The 27671-nt window shown below is 47.8% G+C and overlaps 1 protein-coding gene across 2 annotated transcripts in view; it reads right to left on the bottom strand.

Moving 5' to 3' along the window:
- The window catches only part of NPDC1 (neural proliferation, differentiation and control 1), a 475224-nt gene that overhangs the window by 80590 nt on the left and 366963 nt on the right, over nt 1-27671 (bottom strand). Inside the window, exon 1 of one of the 2 annotated variants that reach the window (XM_086921157.1) lies at nt 22994-23183. The exons of the other annotated variant lie outside the window; for it this stretch is intronic. Within the exon in view, the coding sequence (XP_086777283.1) occupies nt 22994-23099 (106 nt within the window). The 5' untranslated portion in view covers nt 23100-23183. Of the gene's footprint in view, nt 1-22993; nt 23184-27671 lie in introns of those variants that run through there. 2 annotated transcript variants of the gene reach the window in all.

Here is a 27671-nt window from a genome sequence, read left to right as displayed (position 1 = left end):
GAGAGTGAGGGTGAGGGTGAGGGTGAGTGAGGGTGAGTGAGGGTGAGTGAGGGTGAGTGAGGGTGAGTGAGGGTGAGTGAGGGTGAGTGAGGGTGAGTGAGGGTGAGTGAGGGTGAGTGAGGGTGAGTGAGGGTGAGTGAGGGTGAGTGAGGGTGAGTGAGGGTGAGGGTGAGTGAGGGTGAGGGTGAGTGAGGGTGAGGGTGAGTGAGGGTGAGGGTGAGTGAGGGTGAGGGTGAGTGAGGGTGAGTGAGGGTGAGGGTGAGTGAGGGTGAGTGAGGGTGAGGGTGAGTGAGGGTGAGTGAGGGTGAGGGTGAGTGAGGGTGAGTGTGAGTGAGGGTGAGTGTGAGTGAGGGTGAGTGAGGGTGAGTGTGAGTTAGGGTGAGGGGTTGAGGGTGAGTGAGGGTGAGTGAGGGTGAGGGGTTGAGGGTGAGTGAGAGTGAGGGTGAGTGAGGGTGAGTGAGGGTGAGTGAGGGTGAGTGAGGGTGAGTGAGGGTGAGTGAGGGTGAGTGAGGGTGAGGGTGAGTGAGGGTGAGGGTGAGTGAGGGTGAGGGTGAGTGTGAGTGAGGGTGAGTGAGGGTGAGTGTGAGTTAGGGTGAGGGGTTGAGGGTGAGTGAGGGTGAGTGAGGGTGAGGGGTTGAGGGTGAGTGAGAGTGAGGGTGAGTGAGGGTGGGTGAGGGTGAGTGAGGGTGAGTGAGGGTGAGTGAGGGTGAGTGAGGGTGAGGGGTTGAGGGTGAGTGAGGGTGAGGGCGAGTGAGGTGGTGAGGGTGAGTGAGGGTGAGGGCGAGTGAGGTGGTGAGGGTGAGGGGTTGAGGGTGAGGGTAGGTGAGGGGTTGAGGGTGAGTGAGGGTGAGTGAGGGTGATGCATGTTATCAATTGCTTTCATAAATTACACAATATTGGGAGGTAAGGACATTTCAGTGACGAGAAGCCAACCAGTTATGTCACAGGAGACGAAAAATAAATAACAGCTGTTCTCTCACGGCACTTCCGCTCTCATGGCAGAGCTGGGCTGCAGGAACTCGGAGGTTAAGAAAACAAGCGGTATAAGGGCATTATTATGCAGCCTGTTAGAGTTACAATCTACTACCTGGCAGCTGAGTGTTGTGGTATTATTGTGGGCGAGGAGGGTTATATACTGTAATTGCATTAATGGAGCGTTTATTAATCGCCAACGAACCCAAAATCTAGTCCTGCTTTCCGAATGACCAACGCATATGCAAATAACCACCACAGAAGTTGTGGTTATGTAAAAATGGGCCATGCATATTCACTTTGGATATAATAAAAGCTGAGATGGTTTCACTATTTCGGATGAACACTTTTAGCGTCTGAGACATGATCCGTGTACGCACTCCGGCCAGATCCTGAGAGCATGGAATAAAACATGCCAACCTCCCTGTGCGCGCAGCCCTGGGCACCCATCTGGGCATAGCGAGCGCCGTGCCACCCTGCGCTCTCTTCATCCTCTGCCGTGTGAGGAGGTCGCAGAATCCAGGAAAGCTGCCGGCGTCCTACCGCCCCCTCATGTTTCGGGGTTTCCTTGGCAACGTGCTAATGAGATGCGTGTCACATGGCTGCTTAGGTCAATAACCACGAAGGAAATAAATAAACAACAACCGTGTGTACTGCATGTCGATGGCGAGGGCAGAGGCCAATGGGGGGACAGCGGGTGATTGGGGAAGCGCTAAGGCTGACGCAAACAGCGAGGGAAGGGGGGCCTTTGAGAGAGACGGCAGACAGGACCGGCGCCAGGAGATGGGGCCTCGGAGAAGCCTCTGTTGCAGACAGGATCAGCGGGGAGGGGGCGGAGAGGGGAGAGGTGAGACGAAGGAAGGGAGGGGAGGGGGAGGAGAAATGCGACACGGGTAAACAAAAATGTGTAGAGTGGGAAAGACGGACGGACGGAAGAGAGGGGAGGGGGGAGGAGAAATGCGACGCGTGTCACATGGCTGCTTAGGTCAATAACCACGAAGGAAATAAATAAACAACAACCGTGTGTACTGCATGTCGATGGCGAGGGCAGAGGCCAATGGGGGGACAGCGGGTGATTGGGGAAGCGCTAAGGCTGACGCAAACAGCGAGGGAAGGGGGGCCTTTGAGAGAGACGGCAGACAGGACCGGCGCCAGGAGATGGGGCCTCGGAGAAGCCTCTGTTGCAGACAGGATCAGCGGGGAGGGGGCGGAGAGGGGAGAGGTGAGACGAAGGAAGGGAGGGGAGGGGGAGGAGAAATACGACACGGGTAAACAAAAATTTGTAGAGTGGGAAAGACGGACGGACGGAAGAGAGGGGAGGGGGGAGGAGAAATGCGACGCGTGTCACATGGCTGCTTAGGTCAATAACCATGAAGGAAATAAATAAACAACAACCGTGTGTACTGCATGTCGATGGCGAGGGCAGAGGCCAATGGGGGGACAGCGGGTGATTGGGGAAGCGCTAAGGCTGACGCAAACAGCGAGGGAAGGGGGGCCTTTGAGAGAGACGGCAGACAGGACCGGCGCCAGGAGATGGGGCCTCGGAGAAGCCTCTGTTGCAGACAGGATCAGCGGGGAGGGGGCGGAGAGGGGAGAGGTGAGACGAAGGAAGGGAGGGGAGGGGGAGGAGAAATGCGACACGGGTAAACAAAAATTTGTAGAGTGGGAAAGACGGACGGACGGAAGAGAGGGGAGGGGGGAGGAGAAATGCGACACGGCGGGGAGGGGAGGGGGCGGAACGGGGGCGGAGAGGGGAGAGAGAGAGTAGGCAAGGGTAAACAAACACGGACGTGCACGCGCCCGTGACTTTTAAGGTCAATGCGCATGCGCATAAGCTTAATGCGCATGCGCATTGACCTTAAAAGTCACGGGCACTGCAAGGAATCGCCACGATTCCTTGCAGTTAGATAAAGAGTCGATGAGCCCCTATAGTCTCGCTTGCTCGATGCGCATGCGCATCGACAGGCGAGACCTAAAGAGGCCCACAGCAGCACTCGGACACCAGCCCCTCGGGCATTGCCCGAATGCCCGCGTTACCAATCTGACGCTGGGCATGAGGTAGAAACAGGGTTGGGCTGCCCCGCTATTCACAAACCCATCCTTTGGACCACCACTGGCACCAGGCTCCTGACACAAGCTTTAGGCCATGCACTCATTTTTCTTTTTTTTTACAAATTGAGCACTGATTTGCTTAACTCGTACATGCCCCAACAGCAGCTTTCAAGGCCAACTTTTAAGGAGATCCGTTCTGTCATCGCCAATGGCGGCCACTGAACGAGCAAATATGAATCCTATTTAAGCATCTATCCAAGCATGTTCTAGTCATCAAGTGTTACCAACTGCACCTTTACTAACCAGGAGCTCCTTGCACACAGCTCCTCTGAAATGACTGTACATCACAGGAGGGTCTTGCTTTTGAAAAAGAGGTGTCGGGGAGCACAATAAAACATTCCAAATATAGGTTTCCTCTATACAAAGAGACACAGCACACAAGTAAATCGTGTGCACAAAAGTCAAAGTTCGGACACAGCACACAGGCAAGTAGCACAAGCATCAGACATACAGGCAAAGAACCTGGGCACAGCGCACAGACTAAGAGTCCATACACAGCACATAGGCTAAGAGTCCAGACACAGCACACAGGCTAAGAGTCCAGACCCAGCACACAGGCTAAGAGTCCATACACAGCACATAGGCTAAGAGTCCACACACAGCACACAGGCTAAGAGTCCAGACCCAGCACACAGGCTACGAGTCTAGACACAGCACACAAGTAAGGAGCCTATTCACAGCACATTTGCTGAGAAGCTAGTCTACGACTGAGGGCGCAGGATAGAGGCAGACGGTTCATGCACAGCGCACAGGACTGACACGTTACACAGTAAAAATGGTAACAGTCCATGCTCAGTACAGTGGCAAAGAACCAGCACTCACTCACCACAGAGCAACGTGTCTAGATCCAGAGCAGAGACTCTATTTGCAGGGCACTGGTGAGCCACAAACACACTAAAGGAGAATAGAGCAACCAGGCAATGGAACTGGCCCAAACAGAGGCAGAGATCATGAGTCCACCACAAGGGCAAAGAGCCTGGCAGCAAAACACAGGGAACTCTACTTCCACCTCAGTTTAAAAAAGTCAGAATGAAAACATTTACGGACACTGCCTGCTCCAATTGACATAGCTAAAAAAGATCAACATGATCCTGATTTCAGAACCACCGTCCAGGCTGAATTAGATTGTTTGATGATCCAGACTCTTTATAGGATCTTTTGCGTATACTCCTCCTGACAGCACTCTGTGCAGGAAGTCCTTTTGCACTGTCGACATTGGTCTTACCAATTTTTTACTGACTCCCATCTAATTTCAGGATTACCTCTCTCTCCTTTACCAGCAGGCGTTGTACTGTTCCCACATTACTCTCTGTCCTGATGATGACTGCCAATTCCTAAAGAGGGTTGAAACACCGTCGGCAAACGTTGGCAAATTGCTATTGTCTATAATAATTCATACAATAGTTGGAACTGAAAAATTAATCAGATCTATGATAGTTGTAGCCTGTATTTCAGAATATGTTACATTATTCTAGCCTGCATTTCAGAATATGTGACGTTATTCGGTACATTCGTTGTAATGGTATGCGGAGTGAAGGTATGCGGAATTAATGTTGCGTTATAAAGGTGTTTTACCTGTTTTTTATAGCCCTATTCATGGAATATACACACCATGCACCTGGTTCCAGTTATTTCACTGTGTTCACTTTTTCAGCGTTCTATTAATGCAGAGTTTGTGAATTTTCTCAATCCATACTAATATAATAAAGAGAGAGCCCAAACCTTTGAGGCGGGTAATCTCAGGAACCACAGCACCAATCACAACACCCAATACAGTGTTGGAAAGGGCAGTTGCAGCAGAAGGACATAGGCTGTGCAGACGCCCACCATATACATTTAAAAGGTAAAAGAACCGTGCCAGCAAAGTAGTCCCTTGTGGGCGTGTCAGCGTTGTGCTGTGGGCGCGTGCTGGGGGCGTGACAAACGCTGGGGGCGTGTGGTACGTTACGCCCTTCATGCCATGTCTCATATCTTGTGCTAATCCCACCCTGCTCCCTTTAAATACCCCTGCACCCCATAATCATAACCCACCCTTACTCCTTAAAATACCCCAACACCCTTAAACACCAAGCAATCTTAACCCTATAAAATATACCCTGTACCCCAAACCCCAAACCTATCTCTAAACCGTAAAAATACCCATGTACCCCAAAACCCAAACCTAGCCCTGAACCCTATAAATACCCCTGTACCTCAAACCCCAAACCTACCCTTGAACCCTAAAAAATACCCTGGTACCCCAAAACCCAAACCTAGCCCTGAACCCTAAAAATACCACTGTACCCCAGAACCCAAACCTACCCCTGAACCCTAAAATACCCCTGTACCCCAAAACCCAAACCTACCCCATAACCCTTAAAATGCCCCTGTACCCCAAAACCCAAACCTACAACTGAAACCTAAAACACCCCTGTACCCCAAAACCCAAACCTAGCCCTGAACCCTAAAAATACCCCTGTACCCCAAAACCCAAACCTAGCCCTGAACCCTTAAAATACCCCTGTACCCCAAAACCCAAACCTACCCCATAACCCTAAAAATACCCCTATACCCAAAAACCCAACCCTAGCCCTGAACCCTAAAAATACCCCTGTACCCCAAAACCCATACCTATCCCTAAACCCTAAAACTACCCCTGTACCCCATAACCCAAAACTATATCTGAACCCTTAAAATACCCAAACACCCTAAAACATATACCCCAGTACCCCAAAACATATACCACTATACCCATACTTATTTATCCAAACATTAAAAAAAACCATGCTTTTACCATTCATGCATTTACAACCAATTTCGTTGTAAATGTATGCGTGGTAAAAGCATATAAAATGTAATGCCATGCGTTATAATGGCATTGCGGAGTCATGGTACTTTCGTAATGAAAGTATGCCGAGTGATGGAATGCGGAAAGAAAGTTGCGGAATAATGGGTGTTTACCCTTCCCTGGTAAGTACATTGGTGGCACGGCGGCCCACATCTCCAGCAACATACACATATTTTTTCACCACCGATTTGAAAAATGCACAGGTCTCTCTCATTGATGGCCAGCACCGACATACACTTTTAGACACACCTCTCGCCACAAGTTCTAGAATTGGGAACTTTAGAGCTGGGGAGCTACGTTCGAATCTCAGCATCAGCTCAACATCCTGTGATTCCAGGCAAATCACTTTGGGCCCGATGTAGGTGGCCATTTACCGACCGGCTTCAATGCCCATAGGAATCAATGGGCATTACCGAATCGGTATTTACAGAATCGGTAAATACCGAATCTTAACGATTCGGTATTTACCGATTCTGTAATACCTACATCCCCCCCCCCTCTATTTTACCACTTCTTAAATAGCGAATCAGTAAAATTCGGTATTTAAGAAGTGGTAAAATAAAATTACAGGTCTCCCCGTGCCTACCACAAATGAATGTGTTCTTCTGAAATGTAAATTGTGCTCATGCCATGTTGTCGAGTTCGCGCTATATAATATTGCAAGGAAAAATAAAGTAGGGAAACTCGAGTTCACACACTACTGAACACGCACTCTTAAGTGCATCAGCAGTACACTGTGAATCGGAGCGTTTCACAGGTCTGTCACAGATAAGAAATGCTATCAAAATGAAATCCTACAAAACAATATACTACTGGCCGGCAGCAATTCATACCCAGACAACGTCGGGACGGGCTACTAGTAAACATCCTAAGTGTATTAAAGCAAGGTTTTTTTTGTAAGTATTGTTTATATTTCTTAGTACATTTTAAGTAAGTTCCATAGTGAACCATTGTATATACTGTTGTGGTGTGTCATTAATATCAGTTCAATAACTTAGAAGAGGTTACAAAATTACAGAATTAAATCTGTAACCATCTGCAGCAGGCTTTCATCAACATTTTCTTTTTTTTTTGTAACAGAGTTTTATATTTAGTCCCTCATCTGTGACCAGCATGTTTATAAGGGATAACCCTCTGAACAACAGGGCAGACAAAAATTGAAAAAGTTTAGGATTTCTTCATGTATGGCCGCACCACCATCCTTCATAAAATAACAACTCCCATAACAGATTCATAGCCATCTACAACTCAAGAGGTGCGTCAAAATGGAATGTTCACTGAAGTCCTACAGAGTACACTAGCAGTTGTTTACAGCACATAAAGGAGGTCTCAGAACACAAATAACAAACACGGACCGTCAACAGTGACCACTTTTTAAGAACTTATCTGTACACAAGTGCATACAAACATTATTTGCAAAGATATAAACCAATTCTGGATTCACGAAATGTGGGATTTTATCAATGTTATTGTGTTTTGATCAATAGGAAATTCTGCATACAATATGACATTTCCACGAACTAAATCCAATTTTCATTGTTTTGTGGGTTTGTGGACGTTTCTTTGTGGATCCACCAGCAACAAGGTGAAAATAAAGCTTTTGGGTATCCATCAACAATTTATTTCACTTTGGGGCAAAAAAGTTCAGGAACAATAGCACTTTAGCGTCATATTTTTACATGAGAAAATATAAAACGTTCATTTTTTATGTATGTTTCTTTCCTGAGAATCTGTAGCTATCTCAGATTACCCAGATGACTTCGGGAGTTATTTTTATAGTTCCTAAAAGAGCCAGAAATCCAAACATAGAAGTAATCCTATGGGATCAAATGCATTCATTAAAAAAAGGTTTGGGGATTAGGTCCAAGGGCAGGGAAAACATTTCTCCTGAGTGCTCGGACACCATCCAATATAAGCAGCTCATGACATAGTCATGAGGACGAAAACACTCAATGTTGCCTTCCTATGTAGTTCCTTGCACATATTAAGGGCTCTATTGATGAAAAGCATGTAGGTCCTCTCATGAGACTCATTGTAACTTCTGTGTCTTCCTCCAGGGGCTGCGCCACTGCAAAGCACCGCCCTCATCCCGCCTCTCCAGAGGTTGGGGGGGAGCACTCATAAGAGCAAAGTATAGAGAAGGAACAACAGCTCTGAGGCCACTCCCATAGACTCTGGGGCATGCGTTGCTACAGTGGGGTTGTCCAGCCCCTTCTAAAAGGCTAATACTTGAAAAATACCACTGCAACTCCTGCTTTCTAGGGTGGATTTCTTACATTATAGCTCCTCTGTCACAGCTCTGTTAAAGAAGCACTAAGTAGACACCGCAGGCTCCAGTCACTGGTACCTAGCCTATGTCATCCAATCATGCGAACAGTACCCTTTTCCCCACTGTTTTTTGTGTAGCCAACTCCCCCCCCACCCAGTATTTTCGCTCTACCTGCACCTTAAATCCATTCCACAGACAATTAGTAAGCCCCCCAAATGCTGCCCTTATACAAGACTTCCACCTGCATTCACGCACAGCGCAGTCCCTATAGAGGTCTCCTCAAAGGCGTGGCTGGGATAACTCAAGGGGGCTCAAAGACATGCATTAGGAAAAAGGACCCACGGTCCAGCTATGTCTGACAGAAGCTCATACAATCCCCAATCCATGAAAACTTAAAGCTGATTCCACTTTCAACACGTGTCTCCAGATTCAGCATTTGTACCTGCCAAGCTGCACAACTGGTAAACACCTGTGTCTTCGATAAGGAGCTTCACCAGACATAGACGCTGACAAAGGCTATGACAAGTTACATGGCCCAGGTGTGTCAAAACACGAACACACAGAATTTGTGTACCATAAGTAGGTCCCCCTAGGTGTAATGCCACAATAGCCTACTTTGTCCCACTTATACCCAATTGTGGGCTTCTCATGAATGACAACATTTGGGAAATGATGATAGGCTTTCAGTTACTCTACAATGTATCACGTGCTATACTCAGTCTATAGGATGTGTTGGAACTTTGGCAGAGGTACAGCGCTCTGGGTGCTTAGACTGAAGCGAGGGCGCATTAAGCGACGCTGGTCCGGGGAGGAGAGCAATGTCTTTATGACTCTTTGATGGATCAAGTGGTCATCAATGGCCAGATGCGGCATCTGCTAATTCTGAAAGTATCCGACAAAGGAGGTGGTGCTGGGATGAAGTAATTACCCACGTGGGTGCATATTTGCTAAACAATGCAACTGCAAAATTAGATATGACACAGCGATTGGCTCCATGCACTAACTGTAGTGCCTAAAAGTCAATGCGCCATGTTAATGGAAGCCTGGTGGAAGGCTCTCTTTCAGGCTGAAGCATACAAGTAACCATCCTGCAGGTATATCAGTGCTGTATGAAGTTTGCGTACACCTCTGAAGTGTAATCGGTTTGCAGAAGGTTTCTTACCCCTCTTCAAAAGAAGGATCATCAACTCATTGTATGGTGGTTCCAGAGAGCGGTGTGGCTACCAGTGGCTCAGCAGGTGCAGTGGCACTGGGACCCAAAGACCATAGAGACCCATTGAACTCTGATTATTGGTGTATTTTACTGCCTCAACAGCAGTCAATGGGGCAATTTTCCTTCCTTACACCAGGGCCTATGGCATCCTTGCTACGCTACTAGTTACAGAGGGGGCTCAAATGTAAATTCTGTAGAGGACGAGCCCTGGTCAGCATGACATTGGCCGAATACTAATCGGGACCATGAACTCTGAGGGTGGGGGAGGGTGTGGAGGGAGGGGCAGGATTGTGGGTTGAATCAGGCAACACAGGGGGTCAGCGGGCGGTTTGTCCCTCTTCAGCCCCAACGAGGAACCCACTGAACTAGCTTGTTAAGGAGCATTTATTCCCCATCACTCACCACTTTGAATAGAGTTTAGGCCAAGATGTAAGACACTGACACTGCCACAACTAAACAAGCATTTGCAGTGCAATAGGTCTCGCATTAATTAAGTTTGAGCTATTGGCATTGCTAAATATTGCAACACCAATTGCAACAAAAGTCTATAAATTGTAGGCCCAATAAATGTGTATTTATTTTTGTAGCAATGGTGGCATGCTGGGCTTTAGATGAATAGGTTTAAAAGTAAAGTGCGCCATACTTCGATTGCTACAATAGTTAATTGTGGATGCATTAACAATTGATGTGTGCACTGATGGCTGGTGGTGTGTGTGCCTGTAGAAATTGTGCATGGATAGCTGGTGGTATGTGTGCCTGGTGGAAGTGTGCACTGCCGGCTGGTGGTGTGTGTGCCTGGTGGAAGCGTGCACTGATGGCTGGTGGTGTGTGTGCTTGGTGAAAGAGTGCACTGTTGGCTGATGGTGTGTGCCTTTTGAAAGCTTGCACAGACGGCTGGTGGTGTGTGTGTGTGCCTGGTGAAAGCGTGCACTGACAGCTGGTGTGTGCCTGGTGAAAGCGTGCACTGACGTCTTGTGGTGTGTGCCTGGTGGAAGCATGTACTGATGGCTGGTGGGGTTTGTGCCCGGTGAAAGCGTGCACTGATGACTGATAGTGTCTGTGCCTGGTGAAAGTGTGCACTGATGGTGTGGTTGTGTGTGTGTGTGGTTGTATGTGTGGTTTTGTGTGTGTGGTTTTGTGTGTGTGGGTGTGTGTGTGTGGTTGTGTGTGTGGTTGTATGTGTGGTTGTGTGTGTGGTTGTGTGGTTGAGTGTGTGGTTAAATGTGTGGTTGAGTGTGCTTATGTGTGTGTGGTTGTGGTTGTGTGTGGTTGTGGTTGCGTGGGTGTGTGGTTGTGTGGGTTTGTGGTTGTAGGTGTGATTGTGTGTGGTTGTGGTAGTGTGTGTGGTTGTGTGCTTGATTGTGGTTGTGTGTGTGTGTGGTTGTGTGCAGCGAAGGGGTCAGAAGGAGAAAAAAGGCACAGAATCAAGGGGCAACGAAGGGGACAGATGGAGAAAGGCACGGAATCACGGGGGCAGTGAAGGGGACAGAAGGAGAAAGGCACAAATTCATAATCTCAAAGTGATCAACAGGATGCTGTCCTAACTATACTGAAGGTGGAACTTGTCAGACTCTGCTAAAAAAACACGATCCAGAGTTTCTGACAGTTGAGATCTCGATCTCGTTCCCATAAGATATTATAATAGCCTTTTACCTTAACTGCCGCATATACTTTAAGCACACATTCTAAATATACTTCTCTTTCCCAAGACGACTGGTTCTGCATCCAAGGGGCAGTGTCTGAGGCATAAGTATTGGGAAACAAGAAAAGGGTCAGCAACACACATGCTAGAAATCAAGTTTGCCTAGATTTCAGTGATGTTCTGTCAAACATCAGAAAAGACACGAACATTTTTAAAGATGAACGTAAAATGAGAAAGTTAATAAATAACTAGACGGGAGCCCGCATCAAAGGGCATGGTTTTCATTGGTGTTACTTTTTCTGCTCCTGAATTCACACCACCTCCTGTTGTGCATCTGTGATGTGACCAATTATACCCTGCAGGACACAAAGTGTAACAGCCCCTATAGAATGTTTCGTGCCACAGAACAAGTCGCTGACTTCCTAATGAGGCCATGGTCAATTCGACCTTGCAGAATCTTTCCATCAATCCATGCTAAACAGTAAAGGTGTACACTTCCCTTCTCCCACCGCCCCTTGCACATACCAGTCAGAAACATGCAGCCAACACAAACAATAAGATATCAAAACTCACCTGGCAACTGTAACCGAGTTTTCAATTGTCCTAAACTAGCATATACAGTTTTTTTCTGTTATGGTTTTCACGTGCACAGCGAAAGGGCATGTTTATTTACTTTTTCAACAAGCTCCACTCCCCTGAGCTATCGAACTGCTATGTTCCAATAACAAAGCTGATCCAGACGGTATGCCATATCAACTCACTTTTTAGACACTTTGGTGCTTTAAAGAGTGGTCATGCGCACTTTGAAGACGCAGTAGCTCGAAAGTTAATGACATCAAAGCTTCAGTTCGAAAGTGCCGCAAGAGACTGCTGCATATGAATATACATTTACTGCGACGGCAACCAGTGCTTTATCATAAGGGACGCATTACATACATCAAAGTTCCGCAGAACTGGCAGCATTAATGGAATTTCGGTGAATGGAAAGAAAACGATAATCGAAATACACAGAAAGGCCCTACAGTCATCCATCAAGCATGAATGAAATTGCTTGGTAAAACTGCTGACTCTTGTCTGAACACAGTTATTCACTGGAAATAAGTTATGGTGCAAGGAGGAGAGGGGCAGGTACAACCGGCGGGGTGGGGGGGGCAGGTCAGGAGCACGGTGAGGGGGGGCGCTGGAGAGGGAGCAAAGGTGTAGCAGGCACAGGGGAGAGAGCGAGGCAAGCACAAAATCACTGTTGCGGGCGGGGGTGAAACCAGGAAGTCAGTCATCCTTTCCCGTGACATGGGTGGGGCCTGTGACGCGGCCGGAAGAGGCCGGTGTTGCTCGTTGATGCAGGGCTCCCATGAGGGAGGGAGAGCCCCGCGGTAGCGGTGGAAATCCAGAGAAGTCCTGGGGGCCCGGGTGAAGTGGAGATGTGGGGTGTGTTTCGGCGTCGCATTTCCCAGCAGCCCTGTGAGTGGGGCGCGCCAGTGCACTGACATGTCTTGGGCATGGAAAGTGAAAGTGCCTTGCCTCTCAAGGTCGACGGGAGATGCGCACGGCGCGCGCGTCCACATTTCCAGTCCGGCCAGCAGCCTGTGCGTGCCCATCTCCTGTCTCCCTTGAGAGCCCTTGAAAGACAAGTCGACGACAATGGGTCTCGCTGGTGACAGCGCTTCGCGCTGCATCGCCAGGTGCGAGACCTAATAAACCAAGGTGCAGGCTTAAAAATTTCAGTGCTATGGTCTCTTTTTGAAAGTGAATATCACATCACTCCACCCCCTTGGCCTACTCTTGCACCCAATGCATGTCTTGTTACTTAAACGAAGATACTGCTCTTTCAGCTTGGAACAGGAAGGCGGTTCTGGTCTGGCTCATTTCCAAAGATGACTCTCCATCGTCTTTCCGCCTCTTGCCTACACTTCATTGAAGAAATCACTTGGTACGCAGACCACAACATCTGGGCAATAATGAGCTCAAACGGGCACCACCAACGCAATCTGTTTGATAGAATGAAATCCAAGGTGGCTGTGTAGGGGAAGCTGGTGTAGCAGGCCCCTGAAGACATGGCTGGCGTCTGCAGGGACTGCAGCCGACACTGCAAACATAGCTGGTGCCAGTGTAGGGGTTGGTGGCAGCAGGGCTTGCCGGCAGGGATGGTGCTCCTGGGGCTGCTTGTAGCAGGCCCTGAAAACAGAGCTAGTGACTGACGAGCCCCAGTCAGTTTGCAACTGGTGTTGGGTTGCTCATGTTACAGTTTGGTGAGGAGCTGGACTGTTGCTACTGGAGCAGGGTCAAGGTGGATTTGTATATAGCTGGGTCCAAACTGATGTGGCATGGTGTGCAACATAACGATGGAGTGGAATACGAACTCAAGAAATTACCAGTGTCTGAGATTCATGCAAGCATTTCACTTGAAAGTTTGGGGCCCTGGGGTGATTGGCAGGAAGATGCTGGCTTACAAATCTGACTGTTGCCCAATCTCAGTATCTCTACAGCACAATGTGGTTTGTTCTTTACTGCACTCCTATCCCAGTGTGTTTGATGGAAAAGAAGTAGATTCCAAGGTTTGGAGTTGTCGATAGTTTATACTCAATTCAGCTGCTTCCAAGATATACATTCTAGTTTCGGGGGATAGTCCTTCCTCGCTTTCATTACATGGCCTTATTGAAGCATTTGCATCTGCCTATCACATGTGGTTCTGTCACCAGGGACTGGCTACCAGGCGTTTTGGCATGCTACCGAGCTGGGGGCTAATTTCGTGGATGGGGCCCTGCGTGTGCTGAACGAAATTCGTTTTGCTTTGTTTATTTCGAAGCACACACAGGTCTCTATCAACTAAATTAGCCCCCACCGCAGTGACATCACCAGCCCCCACATCAGCAGCAAGCCAAAATGCCCAGTAGCCAGTCTGGCCTTGCCGGTCACAGACCACTTAAGTCAGGAACTAGGAGTGGATCTAGGCTGTTGGCATCAGCACCCTCTGGTTCCATAGAATCACTCACAGCAAGAGCAGAGAACACATCAATGGGAGAAGCCCCTCCATGAAAACATACTACAGTTTGCCACAGCACATTCTCAATGGCACCGAGATCAAACATGTTATGTGACTCTCGAAAGTAGTTGTTTGGATGAGAATTTTTGTTTCAAATTGTGATAGTAGTGTGCTTTAATAATAAGTGTACATTCTGCTTTGAGGGGAAGGAGGCGCTCCATAGCTTACGCTCTCAAGTGGCTACTGGATGGGGGTAAAGCCCTAGTCTCGATATTCTTTTACTGCACCTTTAAACCGCTTCAAGCTCGAGATCGCGCCTCTTTGGTGTCTGCTTTCTCCAGGTTGGGTGGAAAAGGGCGCACACTAGGGACCAGTTTTTGGAGATAAACCTCCGTTCTTAGATCCAGAACCATAACTTCCCATTTAGTGCAGATTTTAGTTTTTTGGGGAGATGTGAATACAACAGCACTGAGCAAGAAAATGCATATAGCATAGCAGCATCATAGGGAATGCTTTACAAACTATACCGAAGATTGCAACGAGAGCTCAGAACATCCTTTTTTGGCCAGAGTTATCCTGCACTGGGGACTAAAAACCAATGTTTGAAAAAATCCACACCGTCTATCAATCCATCATTCTGAGCTGCAACAGAGTCTATCAGAAACCTGTGTCTGCAGTATGTATGTCTGTATGTATATATACATATTTTTTTTTATTTCAATGAAAAAACACAAAGGTTAAAGTTACGCTATAGTTAGGTGAATATGTCAGTGACAACTTAACGTTTGGAACAAATAAAAAAAACAGATATTCGCTGTAGCAGAGCTAACTATAACTTGCACCCCACCATGCACTGCTTGTGACCTCACATATCACATCATTCATGACATGTTCTATGACATCACTGATGACATCTCAAATGAATGATTGATGCTATCACTGATTACATCTTCCAAGCTTCTTTTCTACCCATTACTCTATAAGCGAGTATTCCCTTAGAGGTATGAAAGTAAGTACAACATTGCTCAGAATAATGTGAAGCATCATTAATGGAATCAAACATACAACCCTCTTAGGGAAAGCAAGCTTCTGTTATGTGCAACACTGACCCTTTACCATACACTTCATGTGGAGCTGAGCTGATGTTCACAATCAACCACACATAGATGGATAACCTCTACTGCAGGCGGTGTTCAATCTGTGCACTACTGTTCAGAGAAAACCAACTTCCCCCAGACACATACGCCCAGTTATGTAACTAATGCCCGACAAAGAATAGCCTTTAACCTGTATAAAACCCTTCACAGCTAGCGAATCTCTCGAGAGATACAAAGCTGACATGAGTAGAAAAGAGGGCAGTAAAACACTGTATACGCTATGGAGGGACTTTACTCTGTACCACCAGGCTGGCATACAGTGAAACTCTCATGGGAAATACACCACAGAGAATTATAAAGTATCTACTAAGAACCGTGTTTGCTCTATGCATAACCTCTCCAAAGAAACACTATTCACTAAAAACGTTTGAATGTGCTAAAAGTCATACGACCTGCAGCTTTCATACGGATAGCCCATCTCCTGAAGCCAATTGAGCATGTGTGCATAGGCTAGTTCCTTGTGCATAGAGGCTTTTATCAGTTGTAGAAATCGTCCTGCTGGGACGATTCTGCCTAAATACTCATGGCTACTTACAATACTTTTTGTCTACTACATAGAATCTTAGCCCTGTTGGAAACTTTTTCCACAGAACCCAAAAACTTGTGTGGAATACACTGACTGGCAGTAGCCGTCGACTGTCACCTACAAGCAGAGTTACTCCTGAATACACAGATTTATAACATGTTCAATACCTCTACACATCTATGATGTATTAGAAGCACACGTGTTTTGTAAACACTTACACTCATTAGCTGGACAAATGCTGTACCAAATTAGGCACGTAAAGTAATATTTTGTTACCATATGTAAAGCCATCCCCCGACAGCACATGGCTTTTGGTCATGCACGGTGCTTGGTTGGCTGTAGGTGCTTGGTTGGCTGCAGGCCCTGGGTGGCTGTAGGTCCTGGCTTGCTGCCAGGTCCTGTAGCCAATACCCCAGAAGGCAGCTAACCCAGGGGGCGCAAGGCATTCAGCGGTGCGCAGCAGGTTGTTGGCTGCACAGCTGGGCCTGTGCACGGCCCTCTCCCTGAGCCAATAGAGGCCCTAGTTAGCCCATCCTTCAGGGTCGAACCTCCCCAAGCCAATAGTAGCTCTGGGAGTCACATTCCCGGGGCCAAAATGTATATATTAAGGAGAGGGGTGCCCACAACTCCCCTCCAAGAGCCTTACTAGGCCCCCAGGGATCCCATTCTCCAGGGCCGCATGCAGCTCCTCTCCCTAAATCTTATTAAGCCCTGAAGACCCCATACCTGGTGTCAAATGCTATAATTAAGGAGAGGGAGGCATGTGGCACCCCTTTCACCGAGCCTTCTTGAGCCCCGGGGACCCCATCCCACAGGGACTAATTCTAATAAAAAGGGAATTTGGGCTGCCTGGCCCCCCACTCCAAGCCACATGTGGCTCCAGGGATCCCATCTCTGGGCCTCTCTATTTTATTTATTTTTTATAACTCTTTTTATTGCAAAAGCATCAACAAATTCACAGTACAGAGGGTCAAATAAAGCAGCCGAGTACACATCAGGGACAGCAGATTAAACAATTTTCACCCAGATAAGGGAACTTCATGGAGAGGGGGGTCATCCAGAGCGGCATTTTGGGGTGGCGTACATATTTCCCCTCTGTAGCTATTCCATGGCCCCCAAACCAATGACCACTTTCGGGGGCACCCCCTCGCTAAGTATGCAGTTTTTTTCCCTGAACATGCACCAGACCAAGTTGTTTGCCCACACTTCCAGTGTGGGAGGTTGCCCAGCTCCCCACAGTTGGGCTATATTTCGCTTGGCGATCATAAATCCCAGAGTAGCCCATTGCGTCTGTGAGGTAGTCAAATCTGTAGATTCCCAGATGTTAAGAAAGCACCTCCTCGCCTTTAACAAAAGGGAGATCCCAAGGACTTTATGGATAGGGCCACTGTAAATTATAGGTGGGTACCCGCCCTGGACACCCACCAAGAAACATTTATATTAAGGGGAGGGGGCAAGCAACCCCGCCCTCTCCGAGCCTCATTAGGACATAGGGGACATATTAATTTAAAAATGGGCAGGGCACTGTGGTCTCCCCTCCCCAAGCCTTCACAGACCCCAGGGACCCCATTCTCCAGGTGGAATTTCATAAAAAAGGGGAGAGGGGCCATGCAACCTCACTCCCAAGCCTTATTGGGCCCCGGAGACCCCATCAGCCGGGACCAAAATACATTATTAAGGGAAGGGGTGAGTGACCCCCCCCTTGACAATCCACAAAGCTTAAATTGGGGCCACCGGGGAAGACACAGGGCCCCCATTGCCCCAACCCACTCCCTACATGCTACGGGAGCAAGCGTTGCTACCGCCCGGGGGGGGGGATCAGCTAATTATCCATGCTCCCTCCGGAAAGGAGCCACATCTGCTGTGTTTCCCTTCCCGCAGGAGTGCAGGTGAGGAAACAGAATAGAAGTCAGCTCCCTATCGGCGGAAGCATGTTTAAAGTTAATTGTGGCCCTGGGTATGGCCCAGGGAGCTTTTTTTCCCTCGAACCATCTTGATCCCACAGGAGTCAGACTCCCTCGGGAGTGAGCGCTCTGATTGGCAGACAGCAACAATAGAAAAATATTGCCATCAGCCATTACAGGACTAGGAGACTTAGTCTCCTGGCCTGAATTTTAAAAAACAAAAATAATATATGTAGGCTGAGTGGATACCCTGCCCCCTAGGTCCCATGGGGGTGACCCAGAGGGACCCCCCCCCCGAGGCCAAATTAAAACAAATTCTGCCACCATTTAAAAAAAATATATATGGGTGGGGGGGGCAATATTTTAACAAAAATGGAGGGGGGCACGCTACCCCACCTCACTGAGCCAAACTAGGCCCAGGGGACCCAATCCCCAGGCCAGAAGTCTAATAAAAGGAGATGAAGGGCACTCAGCCCCCCACACTGAGCCTTATAAAGTACCTTGGGATCCCATCACTCAAGGCAGTAACTTAAATTAAAAGGGATGGGGCCATGTGGTCCCCTTCCCTGAGCCTTTAATGGCCCAGGGGTCCCTGGGCTGGCCCACTTACTGAGTTCCGGGTAGCCCCTACAGGAACACAGTAGTTTCACTGTCTGCACTAGCGAGGGCAGGGATACATGTGTTTGCTCCCATCGGGCAGGATCAGTTTTAAATCTCCAACCAAACGGGAGCAAACATTAAGTCTACTCCCAGCCACTGGGAGATTTAAAAATGCTCCCACCAGGAGGCATCAGCATAAATAGCTGCTGCCTCCGGGTGAGGAGGCAGCTGGGGCTGCTGGATCCTGGAGCTCTGCACACGTCCCCCAACGAGGTGTTTGGTGGATGCCCTGGGTGGGCACCGGGCCACCCACCTACTATTGATGGACTACCCGGGGAATGGGTTTTCCGGATCCATAATAGGCTTGGGGAAGAGAGCCACATGGCCCCCCCTCCCCTTTATAATGTAATGTGGCCCTGGGGGATGGGGTCCAGGGCCGAAAACCTAAGCATTAAATGATGTCATAAATTGTCATAGAGCATGTCATGAGTGATGATGCCACATGTGAGGTCCTAAGCAGTGCATGGTGAGGCGCAAGTTATAGTTAGCTATGGTAACCATAGCTGGTGAATTTCTGTGTTTTTTTAGTTCAAAAAGTTAATGTTGTTACCGACAAATCCACCCAACTATAAAAACACAAACTTTGGGGGGGTTTCGGTGACTGTATATGTATATAGATATAAACAGGACACTTTTTGTTCTGCTTTCCAAAAAAGAGCTATTTTTGCCTAGTTTGCACAACGAGTTTTGGAGTGATCTGTCAAATGGGGACAGAGAACGTCCCAAAATGCTAAAACGTCATGCATTTTCCATAGAATTTTTAAAAATCTATATCACGAAAACTGCTGATTAGAATTGCAACAAATTTGTCATGAGGATAGATCTTGATCCAAACAGCGTGGTGGTTATGATTTGGTGTAAATCCATTGAATAATTGTTTTAATAATAAAGATCAAAAAAATTTAACATTTGGATAGTTGGGAGCGAGGGACTCTGCGAGAGTCACTTGAACCCAATTTTATAAAATACAGCGTTGATTGGCCCAGAGGAATTTTATTTCCTTTGGGCCAATAAGCTCCAGAGGGAGCGAGCGGTCTGATTGGCTGCCTGCAACATGAAGGAAAATGTTGAAGGCAGCCATCACAGGATTCGAGAACTTAACCTCCTGTCCTGAAGTTAACCTTAAAAAATATAATATAAAGAGGAAGAGTAGGGACACCCTGCCCATCTAGGACTCGTGGCCTCCCTGGGTCAAAAGTGTGTTTTTTTTTTTAATGCCGCAATGCTGCATAAGTCCTGTGGAATCGACACATACCCAAAAAATTGCCACCATGAATTACAAAGAGGGGCACGCAGCCTCATCAAGGTTCTGGGAACCCCATCTTTGGTGAGGGAAGTGAGGTGTGTCTCCATAGGCCACTGACATAACAAAACTTGTGGGGGCCTACATGCAAAGCACGAGAGGGGCTCCCCCCCGGGCTCAATCAGGAGCTCTGCAGACAGAGTGCTGTGCTGAGGGGGCCCCTGGAGCTTAAGGCCCCCCGCACCGTGGGGGCTGCGGGGGCCTGTGTTATGCTCCATGCATAGGGCCATTAAGGCCCTGGGGATCCCATACCCAGAGCCTACTTCTTTATTTTAAAGGGGAATGGGGCACGCAGCCCCAATCAGACCCCCCTCCCCGAGGGGGGGCCATCCCCATGAGACCATCACCTTAATATTGGGACTGGGCAGCTGGCCCCCTCCCTGAGCCTTGATAGGCCCTGGGTACTCCATTCCTGGCCTTTCTAAAATTAAAGGGATGGAGTGCGGGCACCCTCCGCAATCCTGTAAAGGACCCGGGGACCTCATCCCCAGGGGCCAGCTCAGTAATTGTGTCCAAGGGAGCTCCCGCTGTGTGGGACCAGACATGCCTTCCCTGCTAGCAGGAATACGAGCAGGGAAGGCGTGTCTCCTCCTACTCTGCAGAAGCTTTACAAACCCTCCCAGCAGGTGGGAACACACTTTTGTTCCTCTGCCCACGCTCTTACGGTAGGGAAAAACACATTGCTCCAGCGTGGCAGGAACAAACAAAAACAGCTTCTCCCACCAGGTGGATGCAATGCTGCCTCCCACAGCATCCAGGATGGGTACATGTGGGGAGCCGACTTGGGCCACAGGGACCCTGGAGCTTCACCTGTGGCACCAATGTATTGTTTGTTGAGTGCCCTGCGTGGACACCAGGCACCCGACCACAGGTGCCCGAGGCCCGGTCCCCGAGGGCATTATAGTCTTGGAGGGGGACCGTGCTCCCCTCCCCAATATTTAAGTATCAACCCTGGGACATGTGGTCCCCAGGGCCCATACAGATTCTCCCCCCCCCCCCCTTTACAGGTCTTGGGGGATGGAGTCCCCAGGCTGTACTGGACCTTGGCGAAGGGGAACATCCCCTCTTTTGTTTATACTTTGGCCCCAGTGGCTACTATTGTCTCGGGATGGGGGCCATGTGCCCTCTCCACTTAATATTTAAAAAGTCCCCGGGGTTGGGGTCCCTGGTTCCCTTAGTGTATCAGGGAGGAGGGCTGCGCACACTGCCTCCCCTTAATTAAAAAAAAAAAAAAGCTTACAGAGGATGGGATGCTTGAGGCCCTTAGCGTCTTGGGGAGGAGGGCCGGGTGCCTCTTACCCTTAATAAAAAAAAAAAATGTTCCTGAATTGAGTCCTCGGGGCTCAAAGTGGCTTGGGGAAGGGAACTGCACCAATGGGTTGGACACAGGGCCTGGCCATAAGCCAGGCCCTGCGGCCAACACAAGTTGCCCGTTACCACCTGCGGAAAGTTGGCTTTACATATGGTAATAACATTCATTTATATTAAATACCACCTATAAATTCAATTTTTATTTTTTTTTTAAAGAATAAAGTGACGTTATAGTTAGGTGAACATTTCAGTGACAACATAACATTTTAAACTCAAAAAAATACTGAAATTCACCAGTTATAGCTATTTCTGGTAACTTGTGCCCTCGCCATGCACAGTTAACTACCCACATATTTCACCACTATTTGTTCTATGATATTATTGATAACTTCACTGCAACATTGCAACTGATATCATTGTTGACAAACTGTGCATGGTTATTGTTACCTTAACCCAAGTAAAAATTTAAAAAAAAAATGTCTTCCAGATCCACCCTCTCCTTAGATGGGGTATCACTGGAACGCGTAAATGAATTCGACTACCTGGGTATCAGAATTTCGCATAATCTAAAGTGGCAGCCTCACATCGATAAAATGGTACTAAATCACAAAAGGGTAGTCGGAGCATTAGGGCGAGAACATCGCACATCCATCTCTAAGCCCATCGCTCCTGCCTTGGACATATACGCTGCTAAAGCTGTAGGCTGCGCCCTTTAGGGCGCAAAGCTGTGAGGCTTTGATTGTTTTGACGCCCTGATTACCTCTGAGAATAAGTTCTTTAGGGAGCTGGTATCGCTACCAAGGGGTACTCCCATCAAACCACTATTGAGCGATCTGGGTCGCCGTTCCATTAAGGATTTAGCTAGGTTACATCCTCTTTTATATTGGGTTAGGTTATGGCGGACCCCTGAACTCTCAAAGAATTTAGATGGCTTGAAAGAAGTTATGAATCTCTATGGTGCTCACAAAATTAGCTGGATTCGCAATATAAAGAAGCTTTTGCTTGAATCTGGCTTGCCAACTGATTGGGAGTTTGAGGTTTCTCTATCTAAGGATGAAACCAAACGAGCCTACCGGAAATGGGTTGAACAACAAGAATTAAGGGACCCAAACCAAGGCAGGCTGACTGAGGCGTTTATGCAGCATAAATCAAAGCCTCGCTTGGAGTCTTACCTGGATTTCATCAAGAAACCAAGAGATAGATCCCTTTTCATCCAGGTTAGGCTGGGAAACCTCCCCCTTCGTGATTATACGTGCAAGTGGAAGCCCCCGCACCAAACCTCACCTGACTGTCCAATTTGTGAAGGTGTCACAGAAAACATCCCTCATGTCTTCTTTGTATGCCCAGCCTATGTAAAACCCAGACTGAAATGGTTAAAACCAGTGTGTTTACTGCTTGGAACCAGGGATCATTCCTCTGCACTCAGAATACTTAAGGCTGACACCAATACAACCTTAGTGTGTGGGGTGGCCAAATTTCTGAGCTGGGTCTGGCTGATTAGATCAAAGGCTATTAGATGACCTTAGTATTAGTTGGAATGTTTTAAATACTTACAAAGCTGCTAGTGTTTAATATGTTTTTAAAACTATTTATTGAAATATGAATGGTTTTATTGTAATGTACTTTTTAAAAATGCGATGCTTATGAATTGTGGTTTTATATTTTTAAGTGCTTTTATGATATTCTGTATATCGAAATAAAGCTTTGATGGTGAGTTACCTTAGGGCACGATTTATAGTTACCAGAGACAAGTATAACTGGTGAATTTCAGCGATAATATTCATTTAAATGAAATAGTTATACAACTATTTATTGCATATTGACCTAGCGCGCACGTGGCAGTAAATGTTGCCGTAATATGGTATTAATATATTGTAAAACTGGATTAACGGCTGTGTAATAGGCAAGATGCAGATTTTGGAGCTAAGCATCTCAGGTTCAGATACTCGAGTTTATTCCTTATTTTTAGAACTCGAAGCAGGCTCTGCCACACGGTCCTGCAGCTGTAAAAACGCACACTGATCTCTTCAGCTAAACACACGTGAAAGCTGGTCAGACTCCCCGTGAGCCTGTGACCCGGACTCAGCTCCCTCCTGCCGCACATAGCGCCTTACCTCTCCAGTGGCTGCCTCCAGGCTCTCGATAGTGCACGGAGAAACATAGGCACGAAGTCACGCTCAGGCAGAGGCACGTCTGGAGCAAAATCCGACTCACTGCCATTTCCAATCAGATTGTCCGGAGAAGGGTTCCAGGCAGCGAGAGAAGCAGGCAGAAGGCACAGGCAGCACCAGGTCAGCAGGCACTTGGAAGGCACTTGGGTAGCAGTCACTGGCAGCACAGGGAGAGTCCCTAGGTCAGCTGTCACAGGCAGCGGCGGTATGATGAACTGCCACAGGCAGCAGAGGAAGCAGGCAATGTGCAGGCAACAAGAGTACCAAGGCAGCACGGATTACAGGCACTGAGAGCAGGCAAGTGCAGGGCAGAGGCGACAAGGTCAGCAGTCACAGCCAACGGGGCAGCAGGCACAGGCAGAACAGGGGCAGCAGGCACAAGCAGAACAGAGGCAGCACACACAGGCAGTACGGTTAGAAGATACAGGCAGGGCACAGTTAGCACGGCCAACAGGCACAGGCAGTACGGGAAGCAGGCACTGGTGGCGGAGTGAACAGGCACGAGCAGGGTAGCGGTAGCAGGGTCCGCAGGCACAGGCAGCTCACAGGCAGCCGAGGTGAAGTTGAAGCAGCGGCTCCCTGCACTGCAGCTCGCCGGTCCTCCCTGATGTCAGCTGTGTGGGCAGACGTCGGGAGCCCTCGCACAGACCCACGCACCGGAGAGCAGGAGGGAGGCGGCCAATCAGGGGCAGGCGCCGAGCAGGCACCGTGCGCACGAGGAAAGGACAGCCTCGAGGCGAGGGGGTGTCTGTGCGATGGGGATGATGCAGAGAAGCCGGTCTCCCACACAGAGCCCTCGCCCTCTCCGCAGCATCACGGCCCATCTGTTCCTCACGAAGCGCGACAACGCCGGGAGGAAGGAACACAGAAATCCAATGTATTACAAGCTTCTACCCCAGCGCGTGCCGGCAGGCCATGGCTGCCACTGACTGGTCGTGACCTACCTGCTATCTCAGATCCACTTTAAACCTGTCACCTCTTACTGCCTACGCCACGTAGCCTATTCTAACAGCCATTGCAGCGTCGTGCCTTCTGGCCCATATGGACATCCCAGCATACTGCGATAGTTGTCTGAAACACATATGCAGATGTAAACACAAACTCCTCCAGCCAGCCCCAGTGACACGCTGCCTGCCCTCCAGAGGCCTCCTGGCGCTTTCAAATGGAGGCAGAGTGTGCCCTGGGCGCGGCGCAGGCCGCTCCCGGCCGGAGCCACACCAGGGTGAACGAGGCGTCTCTGGAAGCCCAGGCCCCCTCTGCTAAGAGTTCATTGCACGCCGGAAGAACGAATCCAGCAGTTTCCTGGCGCGCATTACTGGGCAGCCATAGAGTGGCCACGTGGCTCATATCACCAGGACACCACGTGTACACCCCCTGGCTTTGCTCTGACTTATTAGTGCATTCTGGGAGTTCTAGTCTTTCTTTATTTTAAATGCGACAACCCACCATAGACCATGCAGGTTCCTGGGGTCACTATACACAGAAGACCACCCAACATCCACCTGCTCTTCCCTCAGTTCTTACCATTAAAAGCTTACTTTGCAGTGTTAGTACTTCGCGCCCAAGCATGGCATTGCTAGGTGAACAACATTAATGTTGGTGCCCGGGCCATATGACCCGAATTTTAATATACATTGGAAAGAGTTGCAGATAAAACGGGAGTGTGGCGTCTACTTGTGAGGTTTAACCGATTTTATTTACCTCTTGGCCCATAAACGATTTTTTCCTAAGAAAGTGTGGCTAAGTAGTGCATTTTACAGCAAGACTGCCACAGAAAATTACTAAAAAGGCAATAGAGTCTAAATGAGCACTCGTGAAAAAATCCCGCGCTCTCAGCGTGTACTGGAGTTCACTCCACATGCCAGGTATACCCTGCAAAATACCAGGACCAAAGCGTTGCCCCGTGCATTCCTCATATGTCAAGAATTACAACCAGTTTATCAGGGCAGGATTGTGTCATGGGTGTGCTCCATATGTCAGGAATGACATGCAATATGCCAGGATTTTGCAAGGGATGTCCCCATATATCTTGGTTGCCCCATATGTCTATTACTGCCTGTGGTATGTAATATGTTATCACCAGAAATTTGCAATACACACCTTCTTATAAAAAGCATTATCTCCAATATGCCAGGGACACAACTTTTGCGACAAGTAACCCCATGTGCCCTGGGTGCCTTCCACCATAAGTAAAGCAATATCTCCAGAACGCCCATGCCAGCTGCACACACAGTTACTTAATCCCACAATCTCATGTAGCAGTATTGGAAATGGACTAGAACACTTAATAAAAAGTACAAATCTAGTGTCCAAGTGTTCTTAAGTCATGCATGACTCCTCAAGCAATCCTGGCTTTTAAGATACCAATGTTTTGCTTGATGGGATATTTGGTCTCTATTTACAGCGCTAAAAAAACTCCCAAAAACGCCAGGTCCCAGTTTGCGGCATCGTAGTTCCTGAGATGCAAGGACTGGCTAAAGGTGCCACACAAGACACACAAGGGCTACCTGGCAATGATGTAAAACTTTAAAAAAGTATCAAGCCTCAGTTTGTGATTTTCAGCCTTTAATCTTGGAAGCGAACAAGGGTTAATTAGTGAAGAGAGAAAAGTGCATGGATTGCATTTCGGGTACAGATGTTAGAATTCCACTGCTAATGAGCGAATATTCACAATCCTCTAAAAACCACCTCTTGTCTTTTTACTTTTAAAATGGAGTTTAAACCCCCCCCTGTTCTGGAGACCTTTTGACGCGGACTCAGAATTGTATAGGTGACTAACTCATGTTCACGCACTTCAAACCACTTATGTGAAAATTTAACATATATTACAATCACAGGTTTTGGCTGACTCTTGATCCATTCAAGGAGCCATCACATTTACAGAAAACATATTTCTCTTTTCCCTAGTCCTGCATGTTAGAATTAATTTTAGGTGCTGGGGTCAGCTGGGATTTTGAGATCTGATGCAGCATCATTAAGCAAATGCCCCATTTGAAACACAGGTCACAGGCATACCCTTTCATCCTTCTGGGGGGGGGGGGGTATGAGGTAATCTCTCACAATAACAAGATTTAACCCAATTCGGCTTCATCAAATAAATGCAAGTGCTTAATTTCTGCAGGTGGTTGAAGGTGGTACACTGGCCTTTAATTTGGGGGATCAAGACTTATTTTTCCCTCACCAGGCTTGGACCCAGAGTAAGAGAGGGAAAGGCAGAAAAAGGAAGGAGAAATAAAAATAAAACGATAGTGAAGATAGTGTACGAATGAAAATCTTTTGTGTGATGTACCCCCAGATTTTTGCTCTGACTTTTTGCTGGCTGTAGAACTCTGTGCACTCTACCCCTGCTAATCAGTCGTAAAGTGCCTCTGTTCCTCCTTTTAACTTGATTAAAATGGTATACTCCTTATTGTACTTTTACATTTGCATTTGCTCACCCACATCTGCCAGCATGTAAATTAACATTTGTACAAGTGTGAAAAGGGGGTGAACTAATACCCCTTTGGTTAGGGTGTTCCCAGGAGTCGTTCTCACCCACTAAATGTGCCATCTCCAGGCACCAATTTCCAAATAGTCCTGGACCTGGGGAAGGATAGAAGGGGACTGAGACTGCTGTCTGTGGCCTGAGAAGAGCCACGAAAGACTGGATCTGTTCCCTCTTCTACAGAGGACAAAGAAGGGGACTTGAAGGGGCAGTAGTCTGACGACCTGTTCGAGATACAGGTGTACAGAAAAGTTACAAGAGGCCTTTCTTGCAACTACCCAGCAGACCAGTGGCATTTGGACATGGATTGAACCCTGCTGCTCGCCTCTGCCTGACACCCTGTTAGTCTCTAAGTGCCTCCCCTGAGGTCCTGGGGGCTTTAGAAGTGAACTCCTGGGCTGGGTTGGAACTTAAAAGACTAAAGACGGAACGTAAAATCTTTGACCAAGATGCACCTGGTTGGTGTATCTGATCTTCTCTTCATCGCGGTCAGCGTCAAATTGCACCTAAGTCCCGATCTACAACAACCATTGGCTATCATTGGGACTTTGTGCTTCTTGGCACACTTCCTACTTAAAACTTCAAACATTCACATCTTCAGTTCTTTTTATCGATTTGTGTCATTTAGTGTCATTTTGTTTATTAAATGTAACTCTATTTTTCTAATTTGGTTTGGGATGTTCATGGTTTTGCATTTCAACTTTATTACTGTTTTGGTACTGCATAAATACTTTACATATTGCCTCTAAGCCTGTGCAATTGGGCCTTGTGGGGGATTTAGCGCACGTTTATTTAGTGACTTTAGTGGGTCTCCCTGAAATGGATTGTGAATATTACTCGAAGTGAGCAGTTACTGCCCCAAATAATAACCCAATTTGTACAGATAGGAAAAGAGTGGCAAAGGGGGAAATCAGGGTTAAGAAAATAACTTGCAAGAGAGTGATAAGGAGACATTAAGTATAGGGCAGTGGAAGAAAGAAGCATCGGGTTGAATCAAAACTAAGCTGCATTTATACGCCGCAACTCTGGCATTTGGGAGCACTTGCAGTGGGCTCTTAAGAAAGCTTTGGCCTGCTGCAAATTATACACTGATCACATTTAATATTTAATTAGCATTAGATTTAAAAGAAAATAACA

This window comes from Lissotriton vulgaris, chromosome 5, assembly GCF_964263255.1.
Source record: "Lissotriton vulgaris chromosome 5, aLisVul1.2, whole genome shotgun sequence".
NCBI classification, from domain to species: domain Eukaryota; kingdom Metazoa; phylum Chordata; class Amphibia; order Caudata; family Salamandridae; genus Lissotriton; species Lissotriton vulgaris.
Note: the sequence above shows the minus strand (reverse complement) of the source record. Positions and strands in the feature narration are given on the sequence as shown.